This window comes from Fundulus heteroclitus, chromosome 15 (genome assembly GCF_011125445.2).
Source record: "Fundulus heteroclitus isolate FHET01 chromosome 15, MU-UCD_Fhet_4.1, whole genome shotgun sequence".
NCBI lineage: Eukaryota > Metazoa > Chordata > Actinopteri > Cyprinodontiformes > Fundulidae > Fundulus > Fundulus heteroclitus.
The window spans coordinates 24808364-24823160 of NC_046375.1; the positions used below are offsets into that span (position 1 = coordinate 24808364).

Genomic DNA, 14797 nt, shown 5'->3' on the forward strand with positions numbered 1-14797 from the left:
GGAGCATCTGGAGTAAAAATGCGGAGGTTTCATGGTGACAGCACGATGTACTGAATCGTGGTTGTCACCGCGTTGTGACTGTGTCCAACATCGCGGTGGCAACGGGCCGCTTAGGAGCATCATTTAGGTTTCAGGTGCCCGGCATGCACACTGCATGCTGATATTTAGTTTGGGCTAATTAACATTAAGGGCCTCTGCTTTGATTCAGAAGGATGCTAGTCTTGTCTGTCCATCATTTCCTGTTGGGTTCAAACTCTGACCTGCTATGAAGAACCTGCAGCTCGTATTTATTTCTGTTGTGCAACGTAGCTTTTGAAACAGTTTTAATTTAATAATTTCCATATTTTTTAAAAGAAATATGGAAATTGGTTTGTGCCAGTAAAAGCCTGATCGTTAATAATTTTCACACCAGACACAAAGTTTGGTGACAGATGCTAAAACTCCCTCGTAGTGTGGGGGATGTCGTGGAGGGAGGAAAAGGAGGGTTTATCACAATAGATATTGCATTATTCAGCAATGATAATTAAAACACCTAAAAATAAAAAATACCTATCATGATCCAAATTCTTCTTCAGACACAAAAAGCATAGCACGTCAGAATAAGAATGTCTGTATTATTCATAGTTATTTTAACTTTCATACTTACACTTGAGTGAAAATATGAATTAAATACCTTCTAAAGATTAATGGTTATTAAGATCTTACTGCACAAAATATCACATAGTACATTTTTCCCCATTCAGTTGAGTTTGTCTTTCTTGGAAGCGAGGAAAAAGTAGCAGAAGAAATCTTCTTTCAGCCAGCTGACCAGCAGTGCACAGCAACAGGTAGGGACGGGGCAAGGCTGTGCTATTCTATGCTCCACATGCCCTGAAAATTATATCTGTGAGTTCCCACATCGTATTAATAGCATTTTAAACTGGAGCGGCGCGGCGAACAATGTGGGTGGTTTCAAAGCCGTCGCTTCCTGAAACCTTCGTAAACCTTGGGACCAGTGATCAGCCCGACCAGACTGGACCTTAGAAACACACGCATGTTAGTTTTGACATGCTGCAGGGCATTTAACCCCTACATAACTGGCACTGTTAAGACACACACCACTGGCTTAATGGGCGACTATAATTGGCTGATTTCTCAGCTTATCCAGAAAAGGAGAATGACTATTGGAGGAAATAATACGGCTTCTTGTTGCAGACTTTTTATTCACTGACAGAATTTTAAAAGTTACCTGTTTCACGTATGTTAGCTGTCAGGAAAATACGTTATACTCTTTATTGCTTCCACAATTGGGACTACTATAGGATTTGTTATGATGGTGTAATTATGCATGAAAAGCCGGACTCTTAAGGACTTTACATACAACAAATTATTTGGGGACAACACAAGTCTCTCAGTCAGTATCAAGTGAGCCAATTGTGAATAACGGAATGATCCTGCACTATTTTTTAACTTTTGTATTATTTTTATTATTACTATATAAAAGACAATAGAATATTGTGTCTAAATTGGGATATATTTACTCCCCCTAAGTGCTCTGTCTTACTTGTGTCTTATCTTTCTTAGCTTACCTAAATGCTGGCCCAAATGCATATAAATGATTTCTGCCCTGAAGTTAAGAGGAGACCAGATGAAAGACACGAGGAGCAAAGAGCCTGGAGGTCGATCTCCTGTCGCCCTCGGTCCAATCCCATGAGAGTCAGAATGTGCACAACGTCAGATGTAGGGGCCGCCTTCATTATTTCAGTGGTCAGTGGTCTGCGTGGCCTCCCAGAGGACCCTGACAAATGTTTCAATGGACCGTGTCAGCATGGCTTTGTGCTGCCAAGCACCACATCTGTCTGCTCCGACGCTGGGATTGGAGAGGCGGGGGATGGGGCCGAGGGCCAGCAGAGTAGGTGCAAAGCTGCATAGATCCGTCGCAATGACCAAGAAACTAAACACAGTTTGGCTCTAAATGTCAGTAGACTCTCTGGCATATAAAAATGCCACGTTAACAGATTTATGTTGTACAGAACTGTGTGGTTGTTGATGCGTTTGCTCATGGGTGCCCTATTGATCCCAGCCTTTGTGTCTTTTCCTATTGATCAGAGCCATGTGTTTCCTGAGAAGCTGCTGATCGTACTTGATCATTAGTTGTGAAAGGGTCTCTGTCGCGTTAGTTTGCGTTTGTATAGAGCCCCCCGTATTCCTCTAACTCTGAAAGTAATTCCCAAGGGGCAGAAACATGGCTGCCGCCGCCTCTGGGGATGTATTACTCTGCATAAACCTGCATCATTTCACTAACCTCTCCTGCACCATTCAGAAATCGCTATATTCATCTCAGCTTTAATCCACCAGCTACTGGCCTTTGGCTGGAGAAAAGGCTTAATTTACGCTTCACACATGATTGGAAGCAGGTTGCGCTAGCCACTCTCTTCAGTGTGGAAATCGCTACTGAAAGAAGACGACACAGGATGACGTTTAAAAATGAAGTCAGAGGAATCACTGAGATGTAACGCGATGTAAAAGTGTTTTGCTTGTTTCATACCTGACCTATACGAACATTTATGCCCACGTCGGTAGGCCAGAGCTGTACAAAAACCAGAGGTTGGAAATGGGCCACAACGCTCCGATGGATGCATTTCTATTTAAATACCCAATCGCACACATCTGATGAAGTCCCTCTACATTATGTCTGTGCAAGCAGCTGGGTTTGAGCCTCTACTCAGTCTGACTGAACACATATTGTGAAGAGTTATGAAAATGTTTTATTCATTTTGAGGTATTTGTGCTGAGACGGCAGCGATATTGCACTTCTCGATGCAGAGGCATTATTCATAAAATAAAAGTTGACATTAGTCCGGCCCGAGCTTTCTCCTTCTTTTATTCAGAGGTGAGCACATGTCCACGTGACGATCCTCTTCTGTTTTGATTTCCAGTAGAAAAGTTCAGCACAGCAACAGGTGGGGGAGGGCCAGTGCTCCCAACCAAACTCTGGCACCTCTTTTAAAAAAAAACAACCCCAGAGATCACTTGATGGGATATTTTTGCACTTTTGAAACCTCCAAATGCTCTGATTCTTTAAACTGACCCATCTCCCGTTTTAGAAGAGATCGACTTTGTTTCTACGATTTGAATAAAGAATCAAAATCTTTTATCATTTTCTTAAATCTTCTAATTTTAGAAGAAACAGCTCAGTAACGATGCAGGTCACAGCTTCTCTGTTGGTGTGGCGTGGCGTTGGGGTGCACGCAGCGATGCCAGACGTCCCACAGACACCAGCCTCTCTCATCATGAATTAGCAGCGGCCATGTTCCCGTGTCCTGGCTCCGCAGGGCTCTCCAGTCGCTGCCGTGCACAAGGCATGTGTTTATTGTGCAGCGCCATCCAGATGGCCCCCACAGATGGGTGCTGCGGTCTTAGAAGAGATTACCTTCCTCTATTCCCGTCTGTTGCGGCGCTCCTTAAGACTGCTGGAGCCCTGTGACACACTAGCCCAATTACTGTGCTAACCCACCTAGCCTGGCGTCGGCCTCTATTATTTGTTTGCTCAGAGGTGGAAGGGTGGACGCTAGGCAGGTGACACGCTTTTAGCCCAGATCCGTTTGTCCATCATCCGTTGGTGGTAAATCTGGGGCCGAGAAGCAGATGAGTTGAGCAGAGGATGCTAGAGCTGTAGCTTTGGTTAGAAGACGGGGAAACATGGGCTAACAGTGGCTTCCTTTAGTACTAATTGGTTTATCAGCAGCAGATTCCTGCGTCCTTTGCCTGCGCTACAGGTACGGCGAGTTGAGATCACCTGGTGCTGTCTGCTCCTTGGCAGAGCAGAGGTCTCAGCAGCGGATTAAGACTCTCCAGCAACCGGACCCCATGCACACACATTCACACTCCCCCGCAGGTCCACGTGCTCTCCGTCTGGCCCAAGTCTCATAGGTCATGATTTGTGAGGCGTGGGCTTCCGTCAAGGTGGTGCACAGTTCCTGCGGCGGAAGAAGGATGTGCATTAGGGACTAAATAGTAAAGGAGCTGTAAAGAAATGTTGGTTTAAAGCATTTGGTTCGCTGTTGTGAAGCAGCGGTAAAGAATTGATGATAAAATGTCTTTTAGAGAGCTCCATATGTATGTTTTCTCTGTCGTGGAGCAATTTCATGATTCAACTGTGTCCTTTTACTGAGAAAAAACTTTCTCTCTCTGCCAGGTTTTTGGGCCTCTGGCTTGTGGTTTAAAATGTTTGATTTAAAATCAAATATCTGCTGTGGAGAGGGACTTCCGATCTGGGACGGAGTCGCGCTCGTAATGCAAAGGCTGGCTTGACTGAAAAGCGTTGGTTTACGTAATCCTCTCACAGGCTACTTTAACCTGTGGTTTTCTAGGTCGAGGCTTTAGTGTTGCCTCGGCCTAGTGAGAGGAGAGACGGCGAGTTCATCCGGCTGCTCCAGACCCACTAAATGAGACCATTAACACTGCTAGAAAATGACAGGGGCTTCACATGTGGCTTTGAAGAGACCTCTGGTTGAAGACTGAGGCATCAAAGCAGTCTGTTAATAGTCAAAGGATGGAAAATCTCCCTGGTGCGGGCAATCCTCTCAGCTCACTGACGCAGTTAGGGAATCAAAACAAATGTGAGCTTTAGCGGCTGATGTTTGGGAGCTGAGAACAAGATTCAGAAAACTACATTCACTCATTGCACAATGCACCACTGGGTTAGAGCAAGTGGGACTTTAGCTTTTATTCGACGCAGCTTTTTTGAGAAGCATCTAAAATAAATACACTGTTGACTGTTGTCATAAAACAAGTAGAAAAGACAGGGTTATCTTGTTTTTATTGGAACCATTCAGAACCTTTTTTTTTTTTTTTGCTGCAAATACTCATCAGAGATGAGCGCTGCTGATTAGTAGTTTCAGTGTTTTTGTGTGTTTAACGACTCTGGGTCAGCTTGTACCTTCACTGCTTTGTACCCCGTCTTGTTACTGGGAAACAGCCAATTGTTCTTTTTCAGTAATTTCATAAAAAAAGTTCAACTTTTAGATTATATTTGTTCATTACATACAGACTGATATATTTTAATTGTTTTCTTTTTTTTTTACTTTGATGATTATAACTGACGACTAATGAAAACCCCAAATTCAATGTGTAAGAAAATTTAAATATAGTGAAATGGTTCCATAGACACATGGTGCCAAACTAATCAGCTAATTAACTCAGAAGACCTGCAAATGTCTTTCTAAACTGTCTCAGTCTAGTTCTGTAGGCGACACAATCACAGGGAAAACTGCTGACTGGACAGTTGTCCAAAAGACGACCATTGACACCTCGCACAAGGAGGACAAGACACAAAAGGCCTCCTGTTAGCAGACACTATTTACCAGATCCACATCACCTTTCCTTAGTGGACTGGTTGGATTATAGGAAATCAGATGTCGTCACAGCACGTCTAAACTCCTCTAAGGTGGGGATGAACTGTGTTTAGCATTCTGTGGTAGATCCCCATACTATCATGGAAGTCTCCTTCCTATTAGAGTCATCATTATTAAGCTGTTTGCACGTGAGTGGGGAGCAGGGATGGCTGAGTGTGTTCTTGTTTTAAGCCCTAGGATTGTCATCTTAAGCAGGGCCATGTCTGAATCACTGGACAGAAACACACACACCCATTATGAGAGCAAATGGGCGGGTGTTGGCTAACTGGGGACATGTGAGTTAAGCTTTGTGCTGTGGGGTAATATCGCATCCACCGTGTTCCTCCTATGTAGAGAGTTTTTGGTGACAGCGGTACGAGGTGGAGGAGCTTTAACCAGTACTCCACTACTTTGTTTTCCTGGGGGATAAATATAAGTCGATACAGAGGCCAATTTTGTTTATCTGCTCTTCAAAATGGGAAAGACTAGAAAATCTAGCAGTTCTAGCCAGAAACATGCATGAATCACATTATGTCAGGTTCAAGAAAATAACTGCTTGGCTAAAAGTCTGTGGGCAGAGCAACAATTAAAACGTTTAAAACAAACCGTGACGAGCTCTGAACGAGGACCCAAACTTATCTGCCCCCCATTCTCAATTAGGAAACAACAAATTCCCCAAAGATCACTGCTTGGGAACAGCAGTGTACAATTATGATAGTGCTATAAAAGCCTCATTTATTTGAAGCCTTTTTATTATATGCATCTTTACTACAAGTGTTCATAAAAGCGTGGCTTGCTGAAGAAGTGAGCAGCAGCTTTTGAAACAGCTGAAGATTAAGGGTTCGCATTGTTTCAAGAGTTTATCGTGCTGAAATACCTTCTGCGTAGAGAACCTGCAGATTTTCCAGGGCTGGATATCTTATCTAGGAAACGAGAGGAAATTCTGCTGACTCGGACAATTAATGAAATGACTCTTGTATCAAAGTAAAATAGATGTTGGTGTCATGATGGGTTCAGGTGTGAAACTAAAACACTGGGTTAGGGGTGAAAGCTGCCGATTGAATGAATTAAAAAAAAAAAAAGCAGCTCTGCCAGTTTAGGTGGTAGAGGGGGGAAAAGCTAGCATCCTAGGGTAGATTTCTTTTTTTTCTGCTGACTGGAGTCAAACTGCAGCATGTATGTGAAATCTAAACACGCCATCAGCAGTAATAATGCAGAACAGATGCAGGAGCAGAGGAAAACTTAGAGAAAGTGTTGTCAGGAACACCCCCCGCCCACTCTTCGTCTTCTCGGTCGGCAAAACTACAGCAGGGGAAAGGAGTAAGGGAGTGGGTCTGCAGAGAGGAGGCTGCATATTTTCCTCCTACGGTGCATCTGTGTCCTGCTCTCACCGTGCATAACGCTCATTCCCAAATCACACACTCCTCTGTGTTTTTCCCTCTGTTTATTCTTTCTCGTGGTCAATTCAAACTCGTCCCGCTGCTGTCCAATGGGCTGAAGGAAATGACAAACGTTGCTGAGTTATTGTCCGCAGAATTTACAGGCACGTCAAGACTGCTCCAATTGCTGACTTTGTGAAACCCGATTTGATGAGAAGCGATCAGAGCTCCCAGGAATATGAGCTGAGGAGTGTGTGTTTTTTGGATGTCCCGAAAGGTGTTTTGATTGGAAGGTGTCTGCTTTTCTTCATCGTTTTCAGGAACCGCTCACTCACTTTGACTTTTCCCCTTTCTTCCCCCCCCCCCCCCCCCCTCTGTCTTTTCAGGGACATTAAGCCTGACAACATTCTGCTGGATATGAACGGCCACATCCGCCTGGCTGACTTTGGCTCCTGCCTCAAGCTCATGGAGGACGGGACCGTACGTTTTGACCACACTGCTGCTGCTGCTGCTGCTGCTGCTGCTGCTGTTCCTCCTGGCCCAAAGCAAACAATACCAGAGTTTTACTAACCTCTCTGCCCACCCCCGGGGGTTTCCCATGAGGAGTGTGCGGTTCTGCCGCTTGGCCTAGCTCGCAGGTTACGATTCAGACAGTTCTAATGTTACAGGAAGAAAAATTGCGGGATGAGAAGAAAGATCAGACGGGGGAATGGTAATATGCTCTAAGCATAAAAGTAGGATTCAATTGGTGCAAAAATAAGATTCCATAATTTAATGGACAATCTAGTTTCTGCAAAGTCAAGCAGATCAATTTAGTTAAATGTTGTTCTTTCCCACATGGCATAGATCAAAGAGAGACATGTTTATGTTAAAAAAAAAAGATAATGGTGTGTTTTATGCATCACATAAAAAGAAATGTTAAAATGCTAACTTACAACAAATAAATAAGGCAAACTGTTAGTTACTGTAGCTTTGACCTTTACTGGAAAGCCAGTGTAAACAGTAATGCTTTCAGTCCTGATTTAAAGGAAGCAACAGTTTCTGCAGAGCTGAGGCGCTTATATAATAAATACTGCCTCCCATTGGTCAGCTCTGGTCCTGGGAAAACTGAGTGAGCCGGCGTCTTACCTCACAAGCAACACTAAATGTACTGAACCCCAAGGCTAATCAGTGCCTTATAAACTAATAAAGTATTTAAACGTATCCTTTTTCAACCAGGAAGCCAATGCAGTGATGTAATATCAGCAATGTCCAAACTGATTGATTGATTTTCTTTTCTTTTTTTTACTGAGACCGGTAAAGATAGCACTACAGTGATCTAACCTGCTGAAGAGGAGCACACAGAACAAAAAGGGATCCAGTCTAAACTGCACAAAGAAAAACTGGTGCATGATTTTAAGATGGCTTGAGACGGATTTAATCTGTGGTATTTAGCCTCAGTGAGAAGAGTCTGAATTTTTAACCTTGCAAACAAAATTATGACAGATTTTTTTTCTGCATTGAGTTGTGAAACATTGTGATTTTATTATTACAGACATAATGGGACAATTACTCTATTAAACTGTGTTCATGGGGTGACAAAGAATAATGAAGTTGTCTCCTCAGCAAACGTAGGATATGATATGTTCTAGGGATCAATAAACTTGAATGTGGTGGGGTGGGGGGGGGGGGGGCATGTAGAGATTTAATGAAAGTGGGACAAGAAAGAGGCCTTGAGGAACCCCACGTTGTGAGCTTTGTTTGCTCACATTTATAATTGGCAAATGACAGAAAGTAGTCACGGTCTGACCAATAAGACATGAAAATAGATGAAACATAAAATAGGATCAATAACGTAAAATGCACGAGCTCCTCAGTTTAGGATGGAACAGTTATCAGCAGCCACTAGCTTTCTAGCCGATACCGCTGAGTTAAGTAACTTGTGTGTTTTTGGCTGTCAGAGTGGTCCGGTTTGCCTGTTCAGGCCCCCAGAACCCTAAAAAGCATCGTTACATTAGCCCAGGGTCCGCTTATAAGACACAAGTTTGATGAGCATCAATACAGAAGATGAACTGAGAGGCAACCTTCACAATAAGAGCCTTAAGCTAACACGCGTCACTCTGGGCTATTGGTAACTCTGGGTACCATTAGCATATTTTTAACACATTTTACCTAAACCATGAAAATACTGAAACGCACAATGAATTTGAACACAATCTAGTGTTCCTGAAGTTTTATATCTTTCCACCTATTTTACCAGCAGTCTGACAGGTAGAAGGAAGAAAGCTGTGCAGTGGAATCCAGTGACTCTGCTGTCGATGCTGCTGTAGAGCTTGGCTGCTTATCGCGTCTCAAAGAGTTCATGTAGACCAGGGGTGTCTAAACTTTTCGGTACATGGGCCAAAATTCTCAATTCAAAGGAACTTGAGGGCCAAAAAATGAACACGTTTTTTTTTAAATTAATTTATTACCTGCTCTACAAAATATGCTCATTTTAAATAAATAAATGAGTCAGTCTTTTGTAGTAAATGAATATGTAAATTATTGTAGGTCCAAAATTTAAAAAGGGTTTTGCTCATTTGTTGTATTCATCCAGTTTGGAAATTATTTTGAATAATTTAATTTGACTATTTAACAATAATAAACTGAACTCTTTTTGGTCTAGTAATATAAGAACAGTATTTTGGTCAGTTGTTCTTTGCAAACATTTGCTGTTATTAGCCAATTTTAATAATTTAATTCCAAGCAGATTTTAATGCACCAAAGTGTAAATTTGAATAATTAAATATCATTGGATAGATGTTACTATGAAATTAAAGAGAATGTCAAATGTGTGTTTATTAAAAGATGAATACTTTGTGTTATACTTAACATTTTCAATTGTAGAATTTGAACTTTTCTGCAATAATTTTGCCCTAATTAAAAACTAAAATCTTCCATCTTCATCAGCCACTTGAAATGCAGTTGAGGGGCCACACAGAATCAGTACAGGGGCCACAAATGGCCCCCGGGCCGCACTTTGGACATGCCTGATGTAGACGGTCTGAGGAGTGCCTGACAGCGTTGGGTGCCCCGTTCCTGCAGTGTAGCTGCGTTGACTCGCCCTCTGATGCGTGACGTTTTGTGGGTTTGTTGAATCCTGAGTGCCGCCTTGTGTTCCACCACCAGGTCCAGTCCTCGGTGGCGGTGGGGACCCCCGATTACATTTCTCCAGAGATCCTCCAGGCGATGGAAGACGGGAAAGGCAAGTACGGACCCGAGTGCGACTGGTGGTCCCTGGGCGTCTGCATGTATGAGATGCTGTACGGGGAGACTCCCTTCTATGCAGAATCCCTGGTGGAAACCTACGGGAAAATCATGAACCACAAGGTGAGCCCGCCACCAGCGTCAGCGCCAACCAGCCGACCCGTTCGCTCTGTTTTCACGCTCTCAAATGTCTGATGGCCCTTCCTTTTTAACAGGAGCGATTCCAGTTCCCGCAGCAGATGACAGACGTGTCGGAGGAAGCCAAAGATCTGATTCGCCGGCTCATCTGCAGCCGGGAGCACAGGCTGGGTCAGAACGGCATCGAGGACTTCAAGCAGCACCCGTTCTTCACTGGTACTCCTCTGGTTTCATAAACACATGGCTGACATTAGAACGTTTCATGAGGCTGACGATCAGCATTTCAGTCAGAGATCAGATATGTGCTGTTGATTGCATTCTTTTTTTGGACCAACCTGAGCTCGTCCAACTTTCAGGCATCGACTGGGACAACATCCGGACCTGTGGGGCCCCCTACATCCCAGAAGTCAGCAGTCCCACAGACACCTCCAACTTCGACGTAGACGATGACTGTCTAAAGAACTCGGTGTGGGCCTTTTTCTAAAACGTGTCACGTTGCACATGCAGGATTTGTGTCATTTGCTGTAAAATCTCACGGTATTTCTCTGGTGGTTGCATGACTTGCAGGAGACTATGCCTCCTCCCTGTCACACGGCCTTCTCTGGCCACCACCTGCCGTTTGTGGGTTTCACCTACACCAGTAAATGGTAAGTCCACTCCCCTCCCTGACTGGGATTCAGGCGCTGATGATGTGTATTATTGGGAGATGTTCCTGATGTCGTTTGTCTGACTCTGATAGGGTAGGATGAGATTAGATCAAATAAAAGCTAAAGGTGTAGAAGAAGACTGAGGGACAGGGAACAAGGGAAGCGTTTCCTGTTGAGCGGACTCTGTGTGATTTTTGTCACTCTGCCTAAAGGTTTGCCGGTGTAATGAATGACCTCTCTGATGCTCATATTGAGCTGTATCTCCTCACACCAAAGAATTCAACCCTCCAGCCGGTGACTTCCTTATCTTCCCCACGCTCTGAAATCAGTGTTTTTCTTTCCAGTCTCTCTCCCTCCTTTCTTTCTTCTCCTCATCCATGTTCTCATCTCTCAACTTCATTACCTTCGTCTGTCACCGTTTCCTGGTTTTCATGTCCAGGACGTTCCTTTCCTTTTTACTCTCCTTCTCTCTCTTCTGCCTTTACAATGCAAAAACGGAACTAAAAAATAAGTCAAGATTTCTTGAAATTAGTGCATTTGTCCTTGATTTGAGCAGGTAAATAAGACTGATCTGCCAATGGAATGAGTATTTTGACCCCTAAAATAAGATAATTAGATATACTGCACCTGAAATAAGATGCTAGACATGACTTGTTCCTATTTTAAGTGCAAAAATTTCATTCCACTGGCAAACCATCTTCTTTACGTGCTCAAACCAAGGACAAATACACTCATCTCAAGAAAATTTGACTTATTTTTAGTTTCGTTTTTGCAGTGTACAGTTTAACGGCAAGCGTTATTCATTTCCTCTCATCCGGAAAATAAAATCCAGAGCAACCGGCTGCCTTCAACATCGATCGCCAGAGGGAGTATGAGTGTGGCACAGCAGCAAACCTACCAAGACATGGCCAGCTAACCTGAGCTAGCAGGCTAGGCTAGGCGAGCAGCAGTGAAAGAAGGGGAAAGGCCCTTGGTAGCTTTGGGGGAGCTTTAAAGAGCCACAGCTCAGGTGGGAGAATTTGGTAAAAATGCAGCCGTAAGACGTCTCGTTGCAGCTTTCCACAAGCTGCTCATGAGACTCAGCAGCGACGTGGGGGAAAAAGTAGGACATCACTAGACAACCAGAGCTACGATGGAAGGACTTAAAGCATATTCACAAAGCTGGTAGACGGTGGAAGCTGATTATAAAGTATCGAGTCAGAGGGAATGATGCAAATGTGCACCACACTTTTCAAACCATGTCTTTTCTTTTCCATCCACTGAGTTGTGCTGTGTCTCTCATAAAAAATAACATTAAACAAACACGTCTCAGTGAACCGCGTTGCTTTGGATGAGGCTTGAAAAAGTTGAAGGTGCATTTTTCTCCCCTCCCTTAAATATTTAGTGCTTTTGATTTTTTTTCTTCATCGCGGGTTCCCCCCTCCTGCTGTTTGCCTTTTTACTTGATTAACTTTTTCACATGGAGCTCTCATGGTGCTTCCCTCCCTCGTAGTTCCCTATCAGACCGGGGCTGCCTCCGACAGCTGGCCGTAGAGCCGGGTAAAGCGGGGCAGGAGCAGCTGGACCTGGATGTTCAGCGCAGGCTGGAGGACAGCCTGGCCACCGAGGCCTACGAGCGGAGGATACGCCGCCTGGAGCAGGAGAAACTGGAGCTGAGCCGCAAACTGCAAGGTGAGCCGCAGCGCCAGGCCGCGTCGTGGTGGGGGGAGTCCCAGCTCGACGGGTCCCGGTAGAAACGGATGTTTTCCCCGTTACAGAGTCCACTCAGGCGGTGCAGGCTCTGCAGCACCCGGCCGGCGAGGGACCAGTCGGCTCCAACAAGGAAGTGGAGATCAGGAGCCTCAAGAGCGAGATCGACATTCTCAAGAAGCAGATCGCTGGTCAGGGACTTTAGCTTGGATATAATAGTTGGTCTACAACAGATTGCCTGTGTAAAAAAACAAAAAAACGTCCACCACTTAGACTCCATGTAAGGTTTTTACTGAAATGCATGTTTGTGTCAGACTCAGGCCAACTGGAGAAGCAGCTGGAGGACGCGACGTCGGCGCGCAGAGACCTGGAGGACTCGTCCAAACACGTCAGGAGTATGGAGAAGCAGCTGAAAGGCCTCACACAGGAGAGGGACGACTTACACAAGGTAAAGGCCTTCCTCTCATTTAGCATTGCTTATTTGGTGCCAGAATATTTCTTCATCTTCAACTTATCCGTGATTCAGAAACACGGGAATCCTTTGTTTTGTAAATGAACGTGCGGCTGGCCTTCAAAGCTGTGGTGAAAGGATTGTCGGTTCTCTCCTCTGACCAGGGCCTTGTGGAGGCCACTGAGAAGCTGAAGTCTCAGTCTAAAGAGCTGAAGGAGGCCCACAGCCAGAGGAAGCTGGCCATGCAGGAGTTTTCTGAGCTCAATGAGAAACTGACAGAGTTCAGGTAGAGTCCTGCACACGTGTCTGTATATCCGCTCGATTGGTCGTTCTGTCTCGACACAGGGATGCTTTAATGCAGAGCAGTGCCCTGTCTCATGGCTTCCCTCTGCTTCCCCTTTATTCTGTCCTCTCAGGTCGGCCAAGCAGCGCCTCATTCGCCAGCTGCGTGACAAGGAGGAGGAGATGGAGAGCCAGAACCAGAAGGTGGAGGCTCTCCGCCTCGAGGTGCGAAAGGCTGAGAGGGCCAAGAAGGAGGTAGAGTAGACTCCCTGTGACTGGTAGCCACTCCCTGTTCTGTCTGCGTCTGCTGCTTGGTAAACCATTCACCCTTCTGCTCAGCCTTCCACCTTTATTTCCCTCCATCACATACAGTACTGCTGTGGCTGATCCCATGCCATCCTTAGTTAATAGAAGTGAAGTAGAATAAAGTGAGCGACGGAGGATCTGAGAAGGCCCTACCTGATGAAAGCTGTAAGCTTGTCTGTGTCTGTCCTCAGATGGAGGTCCAGGCTGAGGAGCAGGCCTGTGAGGCTCAGAAGGAGAAGAAGCTGAGAGAGCGCAATGAGCAGTACAGCCGGCAGCTGGAGGAGGAACTGGAAGGGTTTAAGGTGATCTGAAGCGTCCTCCTGCTATTTCCTTCCCACCTGCGCTTTTCTCCGACCGTTTCCGTCTCCTCAGGTGAAGCAGGTGGGCTCTCCTGCCGCCCCGGCCTCGGCCGACCAGACCCAGGAAGTGGGGCGGCTGCGCGCGGAGATGGAGAAGAAGACGCTGCTGTATGAGGAGGAGCTGGCACGCAGGGAGGCGCAGCACAGCACCGAGCTGAAGGCCCTGCGCAAAGAGCTGAGAGACGCCGAGAGTCAGCAGCTCAACCTGCAGAAAGAGATCCTGATGCTTAAAGACAAGCTGGACAAGTTCCGCAGGGAGAGGTAAGAGTTTTTCTTCTTTTTCTGCTCGTTAACATTCGCTTTAATCATCACTTCGATCTGATCAAGACTGTTTCTCTTTGTTGTTGTCTTTTTTTTTGCAGTGGTGATACTGTGAGGTAACGGCAGAATAAGTTCATGATAGCTGTGATGTGTCTGTTTTAACGTCCCGCTGAGTTTCTGAGTGTCTTCTAGCTCTCCCAGCGTTTCCTCTGCTGCTCACTGGCTTTTCTTCGGGGGTCTAACATGTTTCCATTTTCAAACGCGTGCAATCAGACGAGTGAGCTCGTCGTCACAAAGATGGCTGCCCTTCATGAACAGATGTTAACAGCTGGTTAGGTGGGATAAACGCGGCCATTTTACCTGCTACGGCATCAGCAAGCCGCTCAGCTGCTTAGGGCCCCCAGAAAGGAGCCAGGGGCCCCCATGACTCTACCTGCTTTTCTTATCACACGTCTTTGCATGGGCTGGGATGAGATCTTCACAGTCTGGTAGCCTTGAGTAAAACTACCACACTATCAGGCTGTTTAGACATAAACACAATTTAATTGCTTTCATTCAAAACAGAAAGGCAACAGTCGCTCCTTTCCGTCAAAATAGGGGTTTAGTAGGAAGTTATCTAACATTTATTTGATTTAGACACACACTGAGCGTGGATATAGAGTGAATGCTATCATTTAGTAGTAAC

At 45.1% G+C, this 14797-nt stretch overlaps 1 protein-coding gene across 7 annotated transcripts in view; it reads left to right on the forward strand.

The window, feature by feature from the left end:
- The window catches only part of cdc42bpab (CDC42 binding protein kinase alpha (DMPK-like) b), an 80260-nt gene that overhangs the window by 45507 nt on the left and 19956 nt on the right, over nucleotides 1-14797 (forward strand). For 4 of the 7 annotated variants that reach the window (XR_004932732.1, XM_036147061.1, XM_036147062.1 and 1 more), the window contains exons 6-18: nucleotides 7141-7234; nucleotides 9902-10102; nucleotides 10195-10333; nucleotides 10474-10583; nucleotides 10685-10764; nucleotides 12257-12435; nucleotides 12522-12644; nucleotides 12768-12901; nucleotides 13069-13190; nucleotides 13321-13441; nucleotides 13684-13794; nucleotides 13865-14112; nucleotides 14214-14228. Coding sequence is in view for 6 of the 7 variants with exons in the window: in XM_036147061.1 (XP_036002954.1) it covers nucleotides 7141-7234; nucleotides 9902-10102; nucleotides 10195-10333; nucleotides 10474-10583; nucleotides 10685-10764; nucleotides 12257-12435; nucleotides 12522-12644; nucleotides 12768-12901; nucleotides 13069-13190; nucleotides 13321-13441; nucleotides 13684-13794; nucleotides 13865-14112; nucleotides 14214-14228 (1677 nt within the window). In the remaining variant the exon portion in view is untranslated. The remainder of the gene's footprint in view (nucleotides 1-7140; nucleotides 7235-9901; nucleotides 10103-10194; nucleotides 10334-10473; nucleotides 10584-10684; nucleotides 10765-12256; nucleotides 12436-12521; nucleotides 12645-12767; nucleotides 12902-13068; nucleotides 13191-13320; nucleotides 13442-13683; nucleotides 13795-13864; nucleotides 14113-14213; nucleotides 14229-14797) is intronic. The other 3 variants (XM_036147066.1, XM_012878090.3, XM_012878086.3) reach the window with 1 other exon arrangement.